The sequence below is a fragment of the Cyrtonyx montezumae genome, unplaced genomic scaffold (genome assembly GCF_038088225.1).
Source record: "Cyrtonyx montezumae isolate F1298 unplaced genomic scaffold, pur_monq_1.0 scaffold_10, whole genome shotgun sequence".
Taxonomy (NCBI): Eukaryota; Metazoa; Chordata; class Aves; order Galliformes; family Odontophoridae; genus Cyrtonyx; species Cyrtonyx montezumae.
In genome coordinates this window covers 20,965,028-20,986,660 of record NW_027071826.1, presented here as the reverse complement: position 1 = coordinate 20,986,660, position 21,633 = coordinate 20,965,028, and the positions used below count along the sequence as shown (strand labels likewise).

Sequence of the window (21,633 nt, the reverse complement as noted above, 5' to 3'; positions counted from 1 at the left end):
ATTAGTTTGAAGTTCAAACTTAAAAATAAATAAATGTTTGGCTGTTCCTGCAGTTTGTCAAAGTATATTTGCACAATGAAAACATTCCTTCCGTTGCAGCTTTTAAGGCAGAAATAGATACTATTTCACAAGCTTAAAGAAATATAGATTACTAGAATCTGAAGATATGAAATGTTGTAATGTTCTACCACCACATTCCCTGATGAGACATGCACAGCACGACAGATCTCCATGCTGAACATTCCTTATACCAATGATGTGTACCCAGTCTTCTAGCAAGTTTAAAACATTCAATACAGTCTTATTATCTGGGGCAAAAATTGGAGAAAGCGTCTCATTCATGTTAAAGTAACCCTATTTTCTAAAACCAAAATATGAAGTCAATTACTGATGAGAAAATATTTAACAATCCCTTCTTATTGTGTCCATTTCATCATGGTACATTTTTAGATGAGTTACATCTATGACCAACAAACGTATCATTGTCTCTGTTTTAGCTTCTCACGAATTAATGTATTATGTTTTAAACTGCCATGCACACATTCAGTTCTAATTATAAAATTGTATCATACATGGTTTAGTGCGTTAGCATGTTGCGAAAGAAAGCAGTCCCTGCTTGTTGCAGGGGAGTCTGACTAGATGACCTTTAAGGGTCCCTTCCAGCTCAAACATTTCTATGGTTCTATGGGCTGCCGAAAGTCTCTCTAAAATCCCCACCTCCTCACACTTGAAATGCTTAAAAATGCAATGGGGCAATCTTCATTTTGTGCACAAAGTAACATAGCAGATGGAAAGCGTTTTAAGATCCTTTCAGCTGCGGGTTTAGAAATAACAGTCTTGCAGGGACATGCCTTAACATTTCCACATATTCAAAGCTGGCAAAATGAAATACTTCCTGTAATTCCGAATCATTTAGCAGATGAAAAGAAGAGATTGATAACTCATTACACAACTTTCAGGATGAAACGATGACCTATTTTAGCGTAATTTGCTGCGTTACACATTGTACGAGCTTGGCAATTAGGTAAAAGCACATATCATTTCTTGCTACCATTTCTCTATATACAGATGAGTATATACCCAAAGAAAATATTACCTTATCATCTCCCAAACATAACATATTGATAGAATTTAAACCATTTTGTTATTTGTATACATTTTATATTTTTAAATATCCTTAGCTCTGTTTCATTGCTATCTTGTAATTAAGAAAGCAATGAATTACCTAGCTTTCAGCCCTGAACTCACAGAGAAGTGCCGGAAAAAAAACTAGTGTTTCTGTAGTTTGAAGCAACAATGGTCAGTGAGAAAATATAGCATTTCCCACAGAATTTGCAATTGTTTCCTTGACTGAAGAAAAAGTTAACAGATTGTTGACAATAATCATTTTTTTCGCCATACTTAAACATGTCTTTTATCCATGGTGAATTGCAGAAAACAATCGTCTGTTTCCTTGAAACAATGTGTAGAAATGTGTACAAATGAGGCAATTAGTCATTTTTTTCCTGCTTCTGCGTCAGCTGCTTTGGCTTCTCAGCATCTTCTTGGTTTTCACAATTTTCTTCTTAAAACTATTCTAGAGTTGTATGCTGTTTTGCATTCTATGTTGCACCTAGCAACCTACTACCAGGCACTGAGAAACTTCTGTAAACCATTCAGTGTTTCAGTTAAACATGCAGTATTATTCACTCACTTTTGGAAAGTGCAAGGCTTCTTCCTCTAAGGGGCTGTATTTGAACTCAAAGCCGAGATATAACCATCACAGGCACCATAATGGTCACAATCCAGATAGGGACATCATCCTGTCAACTAAAAATAAAGCAGTAGTTTAACAGGCATAAATCACTACTGCTATTCCTCCCCTGTAATCTGTCCCAGAGACTTCAGATATGGCGTCCCTATCGTGCAGCTAAATAAACTGCATTTTAATGAGAGGCGTGGGGTGAAATAGCCATTAGACATCAATAGGACAAGCGCGTGGTAATTCTAGCTGCATTTTGTATGAAGATACAGCTATTGTTACAACATATTTATACACATCTGTTTCCATTTCACTGAATTTTACTTGAAATAATATATATATATATGGGACTTAATCTAAAACACAAGTTCATTCAGGGAAGTGAAACATCCTTCATCAAAGATAGTGCAGGTTCAATCATGCACCAACCACTTTGAGGAACCAAGTGTTCAAACTACTTCTCATTTGCTCCCCGCCCCTAGCTGGCGCCAAGCAGGTTTCCAGCAATAGCCACAGCGCAGGCCTGCAAGGCTCCTTCCTGGCTTTTTGAGGAAATCCTCTCTTTACTTCCTGGGAACTTTTACCCACTGCCCTCCTGAAGTTCAAGACTCTGTTCCTCTTTCCATTTCCAAGCCCTGTTTCTCCAGCCACCTCAGCACAGGAGCTTACAGCCAGCACCTGCGTCAGGACAAACTTGTTCTGCAGACACCAATGGGCAGCCCACCTGGAAGTTCCCACCCTCTCCAGGCCTAGCACTGTCCTCCTTTAACCTCTGCAAGGAATGTGCCTGCTGCTCAGGGAGGGAATTAAATTGTTGTTTACACAGACTTTCAAGAAGTAGTACAAAACATTGCATGCAATTTTGTTACGTAAGCCACAGCTCTTAAAAACTATAGAGGTTTGGGGTACCGTCATGTTTTAACAGGCAAACCTTCTAGTGTTATGTCATGCCATTAATTTTCTTTCATTTGTGGAATGTGCTGCAGTCTCAGGACAAGAGCCCTACTTTTTTCTTTAAAATCTAAAGCTGAGTTTCTTCTGGTCCTTCTGTATCTGATGGAGCCTGGGGCCATAGCCCCTTTCCAAGAGATGGAAATAAAGATTTTATTCTCGAGACAAGGCCATCTCACCCTCAACATCTAAAAATGATGGGAGTAAATACCATCTTAGGTTTCTTCAAACCAAACTTACGCTGAAAACAAAGTTTAATCAGCTGTTATATTGTGTACTGCTGTTCTGCATAAATCGGAGCAGTATCCTCACCCATGAAACAAATAACTGAACTAAAAAAACATGTATCAGTAGCACCTCAAATAAGGGGTGGTTGGCTGTGCCAGATGCACATCCCTGCAGATCTCTCACATATCACTGCTGGCTTCTGGGCTCACTGTGGCCCCAGGAACAGATCCCTCTGACCAGTTACTCCATTGTCCTCTCTGACAGTAGCTGCTGATAGACACGAGAAAGGATAGTGGAAAAGGTCACAACAAAAAGACAGAACATATTAGCTCTACCATCACATTTTTAATAGTTAGATCTAGCCAAAGGACCTCAGAAGACTCACTTCCCTTTTTACAGCAAATACTGACTTTTAAAAATCTGCGTGTTCTTATCAGCCATATAAATTTCGATTTTTTTTATATTGCTGAATTCTTCACCTAAATGCCTTCCTCTCTAATTGTCCAATACCTGTGAAGGCGTTTCCACAAATCAATTTCAATTTTTCATAACTGAACACTTAGCTGTCACAAAACTTGCCCTTCAGTTGTTCCTGATGGGAGCGCTGCCAAAACTGCACTCAAGGAAGATGGCTGCCAAGGTGTGGGCAAAGAGCGGCTGATAGAAATATCTGAGCAGGAATGAGGAAAGGTTCCTGTGTGAGTGTGTTTAAAAACGCCACTTCCCAAATGATCCCCACTTAAGACAAGTTGTGATTTCAGTAGCATTTTTAAAAGAGCAATTCTGAACTGAATTCTTCATGTAGCCTTCCAGAGAAACAATCCCATCAAAAGTAATGTAAAAAATAGCCTGAACTTAAAAATCAATATTTTTGTGTAGGCTTTGGACACGATAGCAGTAAACATTTTAGTGTGTAGGATGCTTGAACTCTCTGCGTTATTCTATTATGGTGATGATTAAATGTCAAATACAGTTTGTTAGAACAGAGGCTGTACTTCTTCAAGGGGTGATTTTAATAATTCTAAGCTTCTCAGCTATTTAACATTTGTATCTGTTTGTTCTCAGATCCCTTCTCCTCATATGTAGCAAGTGAGTGTAAGAACACTGGGAAAGAAATGGCGAGATAGGAGAGAGCATGAATCCCTATTTTAAACACAAAACTAATCTCAGCTGTAACTATGGAGCCACTGTTTCTCAGTGATAATATTCCTATATCACCTGGAAATAATAAACACAGGACATTTATACGCAGGGACACTATATATTTTAAATATATCTTCACACTAGGGGCAAATGAGATGCAACAGACAGTACCAATCCAGGCTCTCCAGTGAAGACGGTCTGATGAATTCTTTCAGACTTACGTTGTCTTTTCATGCTTAAACAGCCTTGTTGGTTATTTCAAGAGATACATGAAGAAAATGCAACTCATAGCACAGTTAGATCAGCATCTAACTAAGGGTTTAAAAAAAAGTCATATGTATCAACAGTAGAGCAGTTGAATGCCACTCAAATCACCAGAGCTTGGAAGGAAGTTTGGCAGCAAAGAAGGCAGTTAGATGGGATGTTTATTGAATGGCTTCCATCAGCTGCACTGCTTGAGTGCTGGATTATAAATATTTCCCCTTGTGAAAAGGAGAAGTTGGCTGGATGGACACTGAATCAGCAGGACATATTCTTATCCTCGGCAGAGATTGGTTTGTAAGAAAGCAGGAATGGGAAGCATTGAATTAGGCCTGGGAAGTCCCTTCTCCCCACAGGCACATGAGAAGCGAACTTATCCTTGGAAACTAGTCAGCATGGCACGTGGGCAATGGGAATATTAATAACTCTTCTAAGGCAAGACTTCTTGCTCTGTGGAGGAGCATGGCTCACCAAAACCACAACCCCTGCAGCCGCTCAGTGCAGATGGGCAACTTCTGCATTGCAGAGTTCCTTTTACAAGACCAAGTTGGTGAGATGCAAGAGGCATCTCAAAACTCAGGTAGGAGGTACCTCAAGGATACTGATTTTCATGCAAATCTACACAGACAAAAAGTGCCTCCTGAAATGAACACCAAAAACCGATGGGCCTTGCTAGCCCTGTCAGTGGGCTGGGCTTAGTGAGCATCAAAGACACAAATAACAATTGCACGCAGCAGCCGAGATGGAAAAAGAGTGTTCATAAATAGGCCTTTCGGTGAGCAGTGCAAGGCTTTCCACCTGGAAGGAAGGGAAAACTAGGTGACTAAGATGGACAGAAAGTGCAGAATATTCTCATCTGCGCTGCAGCATGGCTGGGGATAGCTGATAAGGGTCAAGTGAAGGAGCAGTGGAAATTTCCTTTGCCCTGCGGTGTGCATGAGAAGACCCCCCAGCAGCCTTCCTGTGACGAGAAGGGTACAGGAGAGGTGTCAGGTTGTGGGTCAGTTCTGGTGCTGGTGCTAGTTTTGTGCAAGTGGCTGTGAGTCACCACAGCAATTCTGGACTGGGGGAGTTTCCAGGAGCCCAAGGCTGAAATCCCCAGGGATGTCAGTCTAGACAGGGTGCTCTTCCCTTTGACCTCATTGGGGGCCTCAGCTTCCTCTTTGTGCGAGTAATGCCAGCTACCAGGACAGGTTATTTTGAGCTATAGAACAGTTATGAAAGAGTAATGTGCTGAAGGTTTGAGGGAAAAGATGCTCTTGCTGTAAGCATCCTTTTCAGACAACTTTTGTGCTATGCTGCTCCTTGACACTGCTGACAGGAAAGAATCTGTATTCCTAAAGTCTTCTAAGAAGACTCAAATAGCCACAGAAAGGCTCCTTGACTGACGCCAGGCGAGAGCTCATTAAATAAACTCTAATTCCCCTAGGATAACTGGAGGGAAATCCCAGACATTAAGTCTTCCGTGACGTAAAAAGGATTGCAAATTAATCCTGCTCCCCATTCATCTGATCGCAGCCTAGCAGTGAATACCAGTCCTCCGAGTAGCTCTGGGGGAATCCCAGCTCCTATCACCTGCTCTCCTGATCTTTTTAGCAAACGTCCCTGATACTCATCGCTCACATGTTACTTCTCTCACCTCTCAAGAGCTGGTGTGCAGGATGAGGCATGAACTGAGTGTAGTGAGAGCTACAGCTGGAAACACCAATGCTTCCTGTGTTCACTCTTTTGAATCAAGGGGCTGTGGGTGCTGCAGAAGTAGTATGGGTTTCAGCACCAACACACAGAAAGTGGGCTTTGGTATACAGTCACATGAAGACTCTTGATTCCCAAACACCCCTTCTGAACTGCTTCAGAGTACACACAAATATCACATGCCACTTCTTGAACCCCAGTGTGCCTGTGTGCATGCACATGTCCCTTGGTCTTACACAAGCCAAAGGAAAAATAGAGAACAGAGCACAGAGCAACATGCTGATTGTTATGCATGGCCTCGTTCGACCCCTGGATGCCAGCATAATTCCTCAGAAAACCTAGCAATCAGTGAGATAAGATAATAGGCACAGACAGATAGAGACTTGAATGAGGCAAAGAATATCCCTGAGAAAACCGAGCAGCCCCCAGGTGGGCTTGGCAGTAGGGACGGTGTGAGGAAGGATCCACCATGTAGAACAGGTACCCTCCTCTCATCCCTCTATTTCTCCCTTCATCCCCTCTGAGCTATTCAACTCCAGGAGCTTATGTAGAAGATGAACAGATTTCATTTGCTCTGTGTGTGCCTTGGGGTATTTTTGATCCCAGAGCGAGGAGCTGCTGCCGTGGCTGCCCAGTTTGCTCCTTGCTGTGCTGCTATATATATCTGCAGTGCCTGGCTTGAGGAGCTGGCAGGGATTGGAGCCACCTCTCTGAGCACAGGTACCCAGTGTGCTGTGTGACAGAGGAGGGGCGAAGGTGGCAGAACTCCAGAGGACAGGGTGTAAATTAACTTCATGAGTGGGCGTGTTTCTCAGACCAGGAATTTTAAACCTTTGTCCTTTTTTGTTGTTGTGTTGGTTTTTTTTGTTGTTTTCCTGTAAATAATAATTAACATAGAGACTTTCTCCAGAGCTGTTGTTGTCTTTAGAGAGTTCAACAAATATTAACCAGTTCACCTTCCCAAATCCTCACCCTGCCAGCTGAAAGAGGATGAAAATTAGCCCCCAAGAAGAGAGTGGGATTCTGAAGCATCCACACATCCATGTGAACCTCGGGGAAAGATGTGCCCAAGGTCACAGACCAGGGCAATGTCTCTGCAGGCCAGACAGCTGTGATCCTGGCTGCCTTCTCTGCGTTCAGATCAGTAAACCAAACAATAAAAGTCTCCACTGCAATCTCTCTTGTTGTCGGGGAATGGCTCAGGCCTTATCTGCATGTATAAACACAGATGTCAGCAATAGTTTTGCAGCTTTTTGGTCTGGTTCCTTTTTCCAGTTCATTTCTCAGAGGGCCTGAGCCTCCAGGCACACTTTCTGAATCAGCACTACAGAGCCGAGGGCTCCCCGGGGCTGCACAGCCACCAGAGACACAGTGGAGCTCTCCCGTGTGGGTCACCCCCAGGAGACAGCAGCTCTGGCTGTTCATGAGGAACATGAAAAGCTCTCGGGGAAATGCTGCTGCTCCAGCACCCCCTGCGTAGGGTCAGCCTGTGTCCAGGTGTTTGAGCTGCCCCAAAAGGGATGAGGCGTGAAGCCAGGCTGTTGCCACTACCTCCACATCCACACGTCTGTCCCTGCAGCCACACACCAACCTGGCGGGTGGATTTTACTTGAAAGCTCTGGCAGCCCGTGCCACTGATGGCAGAGCCCTGAGCTGCCTCCCTCTGTCTCCCTGGAGTCCCTGTGCAGACGTAGGCACACGTCACCGCCTGCTCTAATTTTATCCACGTTTGATGGAAGAGACTAACTGAGCAGTGGGGAGGCAGCTATTTTGGTTTTCTCTGTGGCTCTGGGTTATATAAAGCATCCTGCCATGACCTGCATTGCTCAGGAGCTGCTTTGCTTTCCCCATTGCAGCTGCCACCAAACACCAGCTCGAGTGCTCGCCTCAGTTCCCACAGCACCCGTGCATGGGGCATGCAGCTGTGCATGTGTACAGCATCCACATGTGCCACATGCGTGGCATCCAGCTGTCACAGCTGTGTCGCAGGTGCACTGTGTCCCACACATGCAGAGGGAGCCTGTGGCAGTGAGATTCACAAGTGGCCACCTACAGGGGGAGAGGGGGTTTTTGCTCTTCTGTGTGGTTATAACTGTGCAGATGCCTGCAGTACAGGCACTACCCACACAGCAGCACTTTGTGTGGGCACTGCCCCTGTCCCCCTACGTGGCGTGGGAGCGGCTCCGTTAGGTGGCAGCAGCAACGGCACCTCCAATGTGCAATCCCCAGGGCTTCTCCAGTAGCTCGGCTCCCCCACGTCATGTACGGCGAGGGAGGGGGGATCCCAGCCCTGACAGCAGCACCCGGCCCCACGCAGAGGCTGTTTCCCAATTGCAGGGAGCAGAGCCTGGCTCCTCCGGAGGTTTTGTCAGCAGTGCTGCACTGCCTGAGGCTGGGAGGAAGCACAGGGGGCCAGAGGCTTGCTGGGTTTGGAATTTTTGGAAGGAGGCAACGTGACTGGGACTCCCTTCTCCTCCCCTGTCTGGAGCATGCAAGCCTGCCAACATCTGGGTTATGCGCTGGAGGGAGTGTTGGGGAATGCCTCTTGTTTTTGTTTCTTGCGCAATAAGCAAATTTAATAGCACAGTGTAGATTTGGAAGCTAAAGTAATTATGACGTGTCACGATATAATTGCAAACACCCCACTATCTGTGACTTGTGCCCTTCCCTAGCTCCAAACATGCCCCCCCCCCCCGATCCCATTCCACCCTGAAAACAGCCAAGCCCTGCTTTCCCCAGTGAGCTCACCAAAGTTTCGTGTTCCCTTCTGCAGCTACTTCACCTCCAGCCACCGTCCCCCTTATGACCCCTGAGGTCAGGCCATGGCACCCCTTGCTCCCACACAGTTCCCGCACTGCCGGACGCACTCACTTCCTAAAGAGTCACCTCCCTGGCAGGCAGCCGAGCCTCCACGCCTGACACAGTCACTGCCGGGGCAAGTTAACCTGCAGGGCGCTGGGCCGTGCTGCCCTTATCACACCGTGTGCCCATGGAGAGACGACAGCGGAGCTCCCCCATGGGGCACTGGGACCCGTGTCCACCCTGCATGTCCACCATCCATGCTGGCACCAGCAGCTCATCAGCTTTGCGGTCTCTTCCCTCTGACATATGCTCCCTGGGGCAGTATCTCGAGAGCCCTGGGAAACCACCAGGAGCTGGAGCCACCACCAGGCGTGCGTGTGGCAGCGTGCATGTGTGCATGTCAGTGAGGAGGAGGGAAGGCTGTGAGCGCTGCAGGCACCGGGTGGCCAGTACAGGCTGGCAGGCAGGGATGCTGCTCCAGGAGGAAGTTCAGCTGTTTCTCAACAGTCATGACAGTGGAGAAAGTCTCCTTGACAGGAGGGAGGGAGAGAAAAGTTGGAGGATGGCTGCAGCCTACACTGCGAGGGGGGTGGATGGATTCAGACTGAGTGCAGGGCTCGACTGTGTGAGCTCGTGCCCAGGCGGTGTCACCTCAGGTGAAGCTGCTGTGCACCATGCAGGAGCCACTGAAAACACCAGAACCAGCACTGAGTGAACAGGAGGTGCACAAAGAAGCTTAAATGCTTCCGGCAGTGAAAATATTACAGGATCTGGAAAAATGGGAAAACAGACGGTCACTGTCCTGTCAGCTCTGTCTGCCACTGTAAATGTGCCCAGGTATGCAGAAGGGAGGGGAAAGCAGCGCTGTGCCCCTACTAGCTCAGTAACGTCTGTCACAGCAAGGCAGTTCAGTGCAGAACAGCATCAGGTTGGGACTCACAAAGGCTCTGCCCATAATTGGAGCCCTATTAACTCAGGGCTTCCGTGTGGCCATGGTTACACCATTTTGGTGCTCTTTGAAGTGGCCTGAGAGATCCTAGCTCTTCAGCATTCATTCACATCCTCCCCACGGTGCTGGGGCAACAGCTTACGTACCTGTGTGGTAAGCCAGTTCCCAGAGCTGATCTAGCAGAAAAGGGACTGGGTTGTGTTGTTCTAGGGCTGCCCTCCCACATGAGCTGCTCACTGCTGGTCTGCAGGACAGTGCCACAATCCCCAGCTTCTCCCTGACCTATGGCAGCTGATGTGGGCCCAGGTGGCTACCAGCACCTTGGTGGCCCAGGTCTGGCTGCTGCAGGTTCGCTTGTCCCAGCCCTTTGGCACGGGGCTGCCTCATGATGCCGCTGTGAGCAGTTTCACCTTTCTCAAATGGCGAGGTGCTAACTGACAGCAGCAAGGGGTTTTCTGCTGAGGTGGCACAAGGGAACAGCTTTGTGTGGGGAGGGCTGAAGGCTGGGTCTGGGAAGGGGCTCTGACAGCTGCCCTTGCTGGCAAGTAACTTGGCAAAATAAAGCGCTCAGTTTTCACCCAGGTGCAGACATGTCCTCTTGTGGGCAGCACGAGGAAGAGGCGGAAATGTGCAGCTGGGGCAGGAGGGCTGCAGGGGGATCCTAGGCTGCACTGCTGAATCAGTGCTGTGAGGTGCCTCATCCCCCCTGAGCCTCTCACCCCACGTCACAGCCCAGCTGGCCCACATGCCACAGGGCAGGGCAGGCTCAGGAACCAGCAGCCGGGGCAGGGCTGGGCTTGAAGCGGTGCTGCATGGTGAGCCCCGTCCTTTGCCCTGGGTGAGGCCTCGTGGCTGCCAGGGCTGCGACACGGCAGCTATCTGGGGTCACCAACGGACAGAGAGTACAGCACGGCTACCCAGCTGACAGGGATGGGGCAGGAGGCAACGAGCAGAAAGCACCAAGTTGGGCAGCCCCATTGGCTGCATGCCAATCCTGCTGAATTAACTGCAAGCCACCCCAGCGAGGCTCCTGCCATCGGCCACCCACCCTCTGCGTTTCCACGTGGTGCCCATGACCACGCAGAGCTCTCCTCACACAGGGATGGCCTGCCGGAAGGCACTGCCGCGGGCCGGCCCCTGGGAAGCAAACACTAATTGCAGCCCCACCCTTTCCTGCCTTAGGCGGCAAGGCGAGGGGATCCTCCGTGCATGCCGTGTTCGCAGACACGGGCGTGGGACAGGAACTCGTAAAATAGCTGGGGTTGAACCCGCTGCCCTCCACCTGCCAAAACAAACAGAGCTGATACAAAGCCAATAGTGGTGACACAGCCTGGCTGCTAGCGAGGGCTGGGCGGGCAACTGCCTTCCAGTTTGCTGGCCTCAGCAGATAGAGGCAGGAGCAGGAGCTGGTGCTGGGAGTTCCCAGCCCTGGGGGTGCCCACTGCTGTGGTCGGGCACCCCAGCGGTTCCCTCCTATTGCTTTCCTTGTGCAACACCCGGCGCCTACACAGTGCTCGGGCCTCAGGGCAGACCCTAACTGGCGTCAGCGCCCGCCTGGCCCAGGTGCTCGGGGAAATGCCTGTGGGCAGGCGGCCCCAGCACAGGGCTTCGCCTCTGAGGGCTTTGGTTGGTGTGCGGTGCAGGGGAGGAAGCTGATGTCAGAGGGAAGGGCACCCGGCACTCTGTGGCAGGGAGGGGGCCGCCAGCAGGAGTGCTCAAGAAGGATCCTGGGCTCTGGTGGGCACCCGCACAACACACACAGCAACAGCTCACCCGGGTGCCGGGCAAAGCGTGCCTGGTAGCTCTGGAATGCACTGCAGAGGGCAACACAAGGAGAGTAGGCAAGGGCACAGCCTCGGCCACCCCTCAGGACCAGACAATGCCGTGATGAATTACAGGGCACGTTTTGGTTTCTCCCTTTCACTCTGTGGCTCCTTTTCCGGGCTTTCCTTGGCCACACAGTTCAGGCCCGCACTACAGCAGCTGGGTAATGGGCACCGCCGAGCTGCCACAGGTCGCTGCCAGGCCAGGCCGAACACCTGATCTGGGTTAAAAATAAACACAGTTTTTCAGCAGGGTTATTTTTATCCCGGGCCCGTTTCTCCCGACGCGGTACCAGCCCCAGCGCAGCGCGGCAGCCCCGCGGGACGGCCATTCAATCCCACTCAGGGTGAACCCGCCCGTGGGCGCACCGACCCCAGGCGGCCGAACCCCCGCGATGCTCCCGGTCCGGAGCTGAGCCGAGCCCGGGGAAAGCCCCTCCGGGAGCCGGGGACCGCCCGGGCACGGCGCCCGGGGGAACCGAGGCCGCCGCGAGCTGCAGCCCGACCCCGGCCGCCGCCTCCCAAACAAACAACAACCGCTCCGCTGCCACGGCGACCGAACCTCACCCTCCCCCGCTGCCATGGCAGCGGAGCTCCGCCCCTCCCGCAGAGGCTGACGCCGCCGCCTGCGTCGCCCGCGAGCTCGGGGAAGGGGGGGTGGGGGGAAGGCTCGGTGACGTCGCCGGTCCGTTACTACGGCAACCACGCACCGACGTCAACAGGTTTGTGTGTTTTCAACGTTCCGCCGTCTCCCGGCAACGTCAGGCGGTCGGCCCGGCCCCAGCAACAGCGCCGGGATTGGCCGGGAGGGGCGACGGGCGGGGCCGGAGCGGCCACCCCGCCCCTAGCAGCGGCGGCCCCGGGAGTGCGGGCGGCTGCCCGGCGCCCGGCGGGGCGGGGCTGCGGCGGCGGGCGGCTCGGAGGCTCGGTGGCTCGGTGGCTCGTGCCGCCGTCAGCCCGGCGCTCCGCCGGGGCGGGCGGGCAGATACGGGGAGGCTGCGGCTCGCCCCGCGCGGTCGCTGGGTGCCCCCGGAGCGAAGGGAGTTCCGCGGGTCCCGGAGGAAGGCGGGGAAGCCCTGCAAATGGTGCCCAAGAGGGTGGGGGGGCTCGAGCTGGGCCCTACTACCTGGCATGTAGGGGTGTATTTCTGTCCGACCCTGTGGGTGGACGTGCCTGGGTAATGGCGAGAGCCTCTGCTCTCCGCTGGGAGTGGTAAGCAGCAGTTGGGCCTCTGCTTGCTGTGCAGGGCTGGAGCGGAGCGCTGAACTGCATATCGCCTGTGCTTGACAGTTGTTGCAGTCGTGAAAGTATTTGACCCAAGATAGCACAGAAGGTTTCCCCCTCCCAGTAACACCCCCAGCCAAGGCAAACTGCCTGGCAAGCCATGGTCCCAGGAAAGATCATGGAACCGGCCAGACTGTTTCTGTGTGTCCCTTAATGGAGCTGTTAACCCCAAACCTTGTAATTATGTTGAATTTTGTACTCAATACATTTCTTAAACACCTAAGGAATCTCAGGTTCCTGGGGCTTTCCCCATGTTTTCTCCTTCGAGCCCAGGAGGGCAAATCCCTCATTGCTTGTTCTTGGGCTTCTTTCCTAGGGTCTCCATCCCTGCAATAGCCAGACACCATGGGAACTGAGGCCTTTCTGAGCTGTGTTTGAGCTGACAGTTGTGCTGCAGGGTGGTTCCAGTGTGCTGCTCTCTGGCATCCGAGTAGCGAGTAGTGCTGGTAAAGGTGATGTGGGGTCCTCCTGCCCCAGAGCAGGGCTGCTTCAAGTGGGCAGTGGCAAAGCCTCGGGCTTTTTTTGCCTCCTTCCAGGCTATTTTCAGCCTTGTGATGCCTTGTCCTGGAAATTCTAAATACCAAGCAGTTCCCCAGATGGCTGCTCACTTTGCTCCAGGTGTTTTCCCTTCCTCTGGAGGTGGAACAGTGCCCTGGTGTGATAACAGTGGGACGCGCCTGTCACCTTCCAGACAGTGTGGAGATAAGGGGCTGTGTTGTGCCAGCTCTGTGTAGGCAGCACAAGGAGTCTGGGGACCTTTGTCCTTAAGATGTTCTGGGTTATAAAATGCTGTTCCTGGGGTCACCGTTGCCAGGAGCCGAGCCAAGGGCAGTCAGGGCACAGGACAGGATGGTGATAGGCAAAGTGCCACTCAGCTTCACCATCTGTGAGCAAGGTGCAGCCTTGTCAGCACTTGGAATGGGCTCAGGTGCCCAGCAGTGCAGCCAGCACTGTGCAGAGAAAGGCGTTGGGCAGAGCGATGGGGCCGGGTGGGACAGATCAACGGCACAGTCTGTGGTAATTGGCGGCTGATGGCATGAGGCTGTGCGACCACGAGATGCCGGGATGTCTCCACTCGCAGTGTTTATTCTTCAGCATGTCCCTGTCACACACCCAGCTGTTGTGATTATTAATTACTATTTATAATTTGCTTTGGGTACACTCTGCAATAAAGGTGGGAGCCTCCTGGCAGCTCCTAGGCTGGGTGTTGGGGCCACAGCTGCAGCAGTGGGGCTCGGACGCCCAATGGAGGCCCCATCACTGCCCCATCAGCTCCAGCACTGCTCTCCTATTTTGACTGCTCCAGAGTCCTGCAGCCTCAGCCCAAGCCAAGCAGCTGGAGGGGATTCCTTGTGCTGTGCTGGGGGCACACGCTGGGAGCAAGGGCACCAGCAATGACAACATTACAGCCCATCAAGTCTGCACTGCAGTGTGTACCAGTGGTTGCATGGATTGTCTGATGGTGTGGGTATGCTTTTCTGCCCACAGTGGTGTCCCCATTGCTGGGTTCCCTCCATGCTGCTCATAGCACGGAGCAAGCCATGGAGCTGCAGGGGTGGCTCAGAGCTGTCGGGTGGCTGCCAGAGGGCTGTGCTGCAGCATGAACTTTCCTCTGGTGATCAGCCAGATGTGGGCACAGCTGCCTCCTGCCCCAGGAGGTGCTGTGAGCTGTGGGGGCTGCACTGTCCCATGTACCTCGGGCACCTCTCTGCTGTGACTTCCCATACCCAGGCTGTCACAGCCCAGCTTAAGGTGGGGAAGTGCTCACAAGTTCCTGTGTGGCGGTTGGGGCACAGGGAGCAGCTTGCAGGGGGAAGACAGATGGATTCCCCTGGGTACCGAGGGCCAGATCCCTACTGGGTGCATATGATGCCCACACGGGGCCATGGCCATGACCCAGGCAAAGGGCTTGTGCCTCGCCTCCGTGTAGCCCTGTGGTAGCACTTGCTTCCTCTTTTTTTTTCACACCAGCTGTGGAGGCATCGTGTGCACCCCATGTCTGGAGCAAATAACAAACCCACGTCATGTGTTTTCGGTTTCTCAGTTTCCTTGCCCCAGCGGCACGTGCTGGAGATGCGCCGCAGCACCTGGGCACTTTCCGTTTGGTACTGAGTGCCCTGGGTCACCAGCAGAGATGGCAACAACACGCTGTTTGCACTGGCGCCCCAAAACATTTGGAGCCATCAGTGGAACGGGTACTCCCCCCTGCTTTCCAGAAACTTCCCTGGGGATGCAGCTTGGCCAAAGGGGCACCGGCTGGTTTGCGGTGCGTCCCGGGCAGGAAAGGGCCTGCCCGGGATGTGGCAGCGTTGGTGGGGGTCACGGCATCGCCTGTTTGCCGCACGTCCCTGCTGCAGCAGCGCTGAGGACGGCTTCCCCAGCGCCGGCCAGAGCGAGGGGCGGGGGTCTGGGCCAGTCCCAGGGACGGAGCAGCCCTGGCAGCCCCCGAGCGGGTGAGAGCAGCGCTGGCCCCGCGGCCCCTCGCCCGGGAACGGCAGGGCCGTGCGCTGCGGCAGTCCTTGGCTGTCCCCTCGGCGCTGACGGGTAACGCAGAAATAGCAGCTGGCCCAGTTCTCCCGCCCCCGTGGCCCAGATCTCTAAGAACGGAGGTTGCTCGCGCAGCAACAGCAGCAGCGGCATCAGGCGCTGCATTTAGCCCATGAGCTCAAAGAGCGGGAGAGGCTGCCAGCAGGATCCCAGCCTGCCTGGGTGACGCTCCTGCTTGGAGACTGCGCTGCGGGCTCTGTTTGTTGCTGTAAACACGCTGCCGCTGCAGCTTCCCTGTTACTATCTATAGCCGCGATCTCTTGGCTCCCGTGCGAGGCGAGGCTGCGGTCTGGCCGCCGGCTCTGCCTGCCCCGAGCCAGGGCTGCCGACATCCCCGCCGTGGGTGGGTGTCTCCGGGCTTCGCTGCGACGGGGATCAAAACAAAACCCAAACCGGAGAAAAGGACGGGCCTCGCCCTGGCTGCTCCCTCAGTGCCCCCCTCCCGTGCCCCTCTCCCAGCGCCCGGGAGCTCTCCGGAGGGCTCCGCGGCCCCGGGGCTGCCCCGCGCCCCTTCCCCGCTCTCTGTGTGCGTGTCCCCGCCGCGCTCCGTGACAGCCCCGCGCGCGGCACCCGCCCGCTGCAGGGCACAGGGACGAAGGGCGGCGGCGCCCCGCCGCACCCCACGCGTGACCGCGCCCGGCTCCGTCGGTACGGAGCCCCCGCCGGGCAGCTCGGTGCAGGGGGTGCCGGCGGCGGGGGGGGGGCGCCGCGCGGGGTGGGGGAGGGGGCCGGGGCGGCCCCGTCCCATCGCGTCCCGTCCCGCGCCGCACTTGGCCGCAGCCTGGAGCGCTTCCCGTCAGTCACGCCCCCTCGCACAGGATGTATCCCATATAAGGATATCTGCGTCAGTGGGTTCCCGAGCCCGGCCGTACCACTCTGCGAGGGGGGGGAAAACCCGGAGCCGCTCCCCCCGCCCCGCCCGCCGCACTCCCCCTGCCCCGCCGCACTTCCTCCGCTCCGTGGATCCCTCGTTCCCTGCGCTCGGCGACGGATCGGGGCGGGCGGCGGGGTCGGGAGCGCGGGGAGAGGCGGACGCGGGCAGGGCGGCCCCCCCGCGAGCGGGCGTGCTGCGTCCCACGTGACGTAGGCGATTCACGCGGCGGCAGGGTATAAACGGTCGGCGCCGAGCGTTACTCCGGCGGCAGAGGCAGCTCCGGTAGCGGAGGGAGAGACGTACAGGCACGGACGGGACGCAGGGACGCAACCGGCCCCTCTTCGCCTTCTCCCGCAGGGCGCTCCGCTAGCACCGCAAGGCCCCGCACGGCCGCCAAACAGCCGACATGATGTACCAGGGCTTCGCTGGGGAGTACGAGACGCCCTCCTCCCGCTGCAGCAGCGCTTCCCCGGCCGGGGACAGCCTCACCTACTATCCGTCCCCGGCGGACTCTTTCTCCAGCATGGGCTCTCCCGTCAACCCGCAGGTGAGGGTCGTTGCGCGGCCGCCGCGGGCCTTGGTGCTGGGAATACTTACTGGGGGGGGGGCTGGGAGCGGGGGGCGGCGGGGTGCACCTCGGGTCGAGTCGGGACGCTGCGGGACCCGAGGGGTGCGGTTGGGTTCAGCCGGGCCGGGGCCGGCGCGGGGAGCGGGAGCGGCACCGCTGCGAGGTGGGAGGGGAGGGGAGCCGGGGTCCGGGCTGCGCGTTGCGGCGGGTGTGTAAAGCGGCTTCATTGATAAAACGCGAGTTCATTGAGGAGACTCCGGAGCGGCGCCTGCGTCAGCGCGGACGTCAGAGATATTTATATCGGGCCGCTCTCGTGCGGAGCGGTGCTGGCGGCGCGGCCCCGGGGGCGGCGGCGAGCGGCACGGAGGGGAGTGCTGACCGCAGCCCCCCCCCCCCCGCTGTGTCCTGCAGGATTTCTGCACCGACCTGGCCGTGTCCAGCGCCAACTTCGTGCCCACCGTGACGGCCATCTCCACCAGCCCCGACCTGCAGTGGCTGGTGCAGCCCACCCTCATCTCCTCAGTCGCCCCATCCCAGAACCGCGGGCACCCCTACGGTATCCCGGCGCCCGCCCCCCCCGCCGCCTATTCCCGCCCCGCCGTGCTGAAGGCGCCGGGCGGACGCGGGCAGAGCATCGGACGAAGGGGCAAAGTCGAGCAGGTGAGCGGGGTGCGGGGCTCGGGGGGAGCCGGGGCCGGGAGCGGGGCCGGGGCCGCGGGGCGGGGTGTGGTGGGTCTGGCGGCCGCGCTGACCGCCCTCTGTGTCCGCAGCTGTCCCCGGAGGAGGAGGAAAAGAGGAGGATCCGCCGGGAGAGGAACAAGATGGCAGCGGCCAAGTGCCGCAACCGGCGGCGGGAGCTCACCGACACACTGCAGGCGGTGAGTGCCGGCCCGGGATGCCGAGGGCTGTGGGGCGGGGACCACCCCCCACCCCGAGGGGGGGCGGTCGGGTGAGACTGGCCCTGGCTGACGGCCTGCCTGCTCTCTGCTTCCGCAGGAGACGGACCAGCTGGAGGAGGAGAAGTCCGCTCTGCAGGCAGAGATAGCCAACCTGCTGAAAGAGAAGGAGAAGCTGGAGTTCATCCTGGCGGCGCACCGGCCCGCCTGCAAGATGCCCGAGGAGCTGCGCTTCTCCGAGGAGCTGGCGGCTGCCACCGCACTGGACCTGGGCGCTCCCAGCCCCGCCGCGGCCGAGGAGGCCTTCACCCTGCCGCTAATGACCGAGGCGCCGCCGGCCGTGCCGCCCAAGGAGCCCAGCGGCAGCGGGATGGAGCTGAAGGCCGAGCCCTTCGACGAGCTGCTTTTCTCCACGGGGCCGCGGGAGGCCTCCCGCTCGGTGCCTGACATGGACCTGCCTGGGGCCTCCTCCTTCTACGCGTCGGACTGGGAGCCGCTGGGTGCCGGGAGCGGTGGGGAACTGGAGCCCCTCTGCACCCCCGTGGTGACCTGCACCCCGTGCCCAAGCACCTACACCTCCACCTTTGTCTTCACCTACCCCGAGGCGGACGCCTTCCCCAGCTGTGCTGCTGCACACCGGAAGGGCAGCAGCAGCAATGAGCCCTCATCTGACTCCCTCAGCTCCCCCACCCTGCTGGCCTTGTGAGGGGCTCGCCCCACACTGACTGACCTGCCGGGCCCCCTCCCCTGCCCATGCACCCCCACGGACTTGCCGTGCCCCCCAGGGCTCCCGGGCCTGTGGTGGGCACTGCCGCTGCCACCCCCTGTCCAGCTGGGGCCCAGGGCCTGGTGGAGTGCCTGGGCCCATACCTCCTCCAGAGATGTAGCAAACCGCATGGAGTTTGTCTTGTCCCTAACGGCCCATCTGTGAGAGCTGGTAGTCTGTAGCATGTCCCACATGGCTGGGTTGGTGACTCCCCCTCCTTAGTATCACTAGCATTAACTAATTAATCCCTTGGTTTTAAAATGATTGGAATTAACCTGGTGCTGGGTATCTCCAACTTGTATCTAGTGCAGCTGATTAACAATAACTACTGTGTTCCTGGCAATATTGTGTTCTGATGACTTAGCAACGACCCATCTTATGTGGGGGGGAAAGAGACTCTATTTTATTTTCTAGTAGGTAGATGAATAGCTATATCCATGTACTGTAGTTCTACATCGATGTTCATTGTAACTTTACTGATCATGCATTGTTGAGGTGGTCTGAATGTTCTGACATAAGTTTTCCATGAAAACGTTTTTATTGTGTTTTTAATTTATTTATTAAGATGGATTCTCAGATATTTATATTTTTATTTTATTTTTTTCTACCTTGAGGTCTTTTTTGACATGTGGAAAGTGAATTTGGATGAAACTTAAGCATTGTTTGCTTATTATTGTTCAGAGACATTGTCAATAAAAGCATTTAAGTTGAGTACCGGAGTTGTCCTTGCTTTACCTTTCACATTACTCCCTCTGACCCCGAAGGGGTCTCCCTGAACTCTGCATGGGGCTGGGTTTTACCAACAACTGCCTGTTTTGAGCTGTCATAAGCATAGGGTATGTGGGGGTGGGAAAACCATTAAGTGCAGATCTGTCATTGCCCTGATGTATTAGTCAGGGCTGGCTGTGCCTACACCCTTCCCACCCACTGGTGGGGCCACCCCTTCTCTGTCCTTCCCTGTGCCTGAGGCATCTGCCCTGTACTGCTGCCTGTCACCTGCTGTAGCCTTTCTGCAATAAACCAGAAGCATGCAAGGGGACAAAGGGTAGGAGAGGTTTCACTTCTGAACCATGGAGTTGTTTCCAGGCTGGGGTCCACCCTGTCACTTGCATGTGTCTGACAACCTGATTTCTTCCTGCACAGGGAAGGCTGGGACTGTAACCTTGCTCTGGGTGTCCTTGGCTAGCTCCCCCAGGAGCAGCTACTGAACATCTCCTTGCCGTGAGGACTTAAAGAGATGCTCATATGCTCTTTGAACAAAATGGTATATGGCAAAATATGCTTCCCCAGTGTTTTGTATCAGTTCCCTTGGTTCTTGAACGAATGCAAGCTATGGCAAGCAGTCTAAGAGCACTGGGAACCAGGGTCTGTCTGTGCAGCCTGGCCTCTACTCTGGTTCATCTGAAAGGTCTGCTGCTCTTTTCCCCTCCTGCTGCCTGCACAGTGAAATCTGCCCCTCTGGGTGTGCACGTGCCTCTGTGTGGAGGAGGCTCTTCTGCTCCCCCCTCATCTCTTTATCTCAAGAATGTAATTTTCAAGATGATGGGAAAGATGCCACCTGTGCTGGCACACACAGCTGGATGAGGATTGCTTTATCCTTTGAGAAAAAATCTGTTACTTTGAGGATGACAGAGTATTGGGACAAGGTCCCCAGAGAGGTTGTGGAGTCTCTGGAGATATTCAAGACCCACCTGATGCCTGCCTGTGTGACCTGCTGTAGAGAACTGCTTTAGCAGGGAAGTTGAACTCAATGATCTTCAAGAGGCCCCTTCCAACTCCTGTAATTCTGAGATTCTGTGACAGGAAATCTCCACAGGTCTCTGCCATTTGGAATTGAGTTTGTGCAACTGGAGGCTTCCTGGTCGTGGCTGCAAGCTCTGCTTTCTTCACCCCTTCCCAACCAGAACACACACAGGATGTACCTCATCTCAGCAGTGCATATTGCACTGTCTGGGGCTTGCTCAACACCACCCGCGCTGTGCAAAGGCGAGCATCACTTGTGGTGCTTCCGTCTTTCAACACAAGGCTGGAGGCAGCACTGACAGCTGACAAGGAATGACCCTGGTTGCCACTGAGATGCCACCTGCTCAGCAGCAGCCACTTTTGCAACATCACTCTAATTTATGAGGACAATACCCAGGCGGAGCAGTGGCACTGACCCCAGATGTCATGTAGGTGCAGCTACAAGAGACAAGTGACTTGGTGAAGTCGGGAAATCTGGAATGACAATGTGTCTGCTGCTGAAAATACCATAGGGCTCCTAGCTGGAGAATTCAGTGAACTGCATGTGCTGTTGAAATCAGCAGATGTTCCACAGAGGAAAAAGAAGCAGTCTCAAAATACCAAGCAATCCCCTGGAGGCAAGTGGGGTGACCCTGGCCTCACTGCCTTTCCCCCATTTCTTGGCAGAGTAAAGCAGAACCTTGGGCTGAGTTCTGAGCCATGGTCTTCTTGCAGCCCCTCTGAGGTTTGCTCCTTCCAGCAGCAGTGACAGTGACCACCACACACAAGTGTCAGTGTCTGCATCACAGGAGATGCACTCCTTCAATCCCAGGCTCTCGCTCTGTTCTTTGCCCTATCATAGCATCACAGAAAGGCTTGGGTTGGAAGGCCCTCAAAGCCCAACCAGCTCCAAACCGAACTGTGTGCAGGACTGCTCCCCAATGAGCTCAGGCTGCCCAGGGCCCCATCCAGCCTTGCCTTCAGCACCTCCAGGGATGGGGCACCCACAGCTTCCTGGCAGCAGTGCCAGTGCCTCACCAGTCTCTCAGTGTGAAATTTCCCCAGCATTTAAATCTCACCTCTTTTATTTTAAAACCATTCCACCTATTACTCTCTGCCTGTGTAAAAAGTTGGTCTCTCTTCCATTTTTAAGCTCCTTTTAAAAGTACTGGATGGCCACAATGTGGTCTCCCTGAAGCCTTCTATTGTTCAGGCTGAGCAAGCCCAGCTCTCTCAGCTTGTCTTTCTGAGACAGGTGCTCCAGCCCTCTGAGCATCTTCGTGGCATCCTCTGGACCCAGCAGCTCTGTACTCTATCCACCCTTCCTGCGCTAGGTGCCCAAGCTTAGACACAATACGCCAGACGGGGCCTCACACGGGCAGA

The 21,633-nt window shown here is 54.5% G+C and overlaps 1 protein-coding gene across 1 annotated transcript; it reads left to right on the top strand.

The window, feature by feature from the left end:
* Positions 1 to 16,573: 16,573 nt before the first annotated feature.
* On the top strand, positions 16,574 to 19,239 carry FOS (Fos proto-oncogene, AP-1 transcription factor subunit). Its single transcript, XM_065752342.1, has 4 exons — positions 16,574 to 16,845; positions 17,278 to 17,526; positions 17,637 to 17,744; positions 17,863 to 19,239. The coding sequence occupies exons 1-4, from the start codon at positions 16,705 to 16,707 to the stop codon at positions 18,466 to 18,468; spliced, it is 1,104 nt and encodes a 367-aa protein (XP_065608414.1). The 5' UTR covers positions 16,574 to 16,704; the 3' UTR covers positions 18,469 to 19,239.
* Positions 19,240 to 21,633: the final 2,394 nt, after the last annotated feature.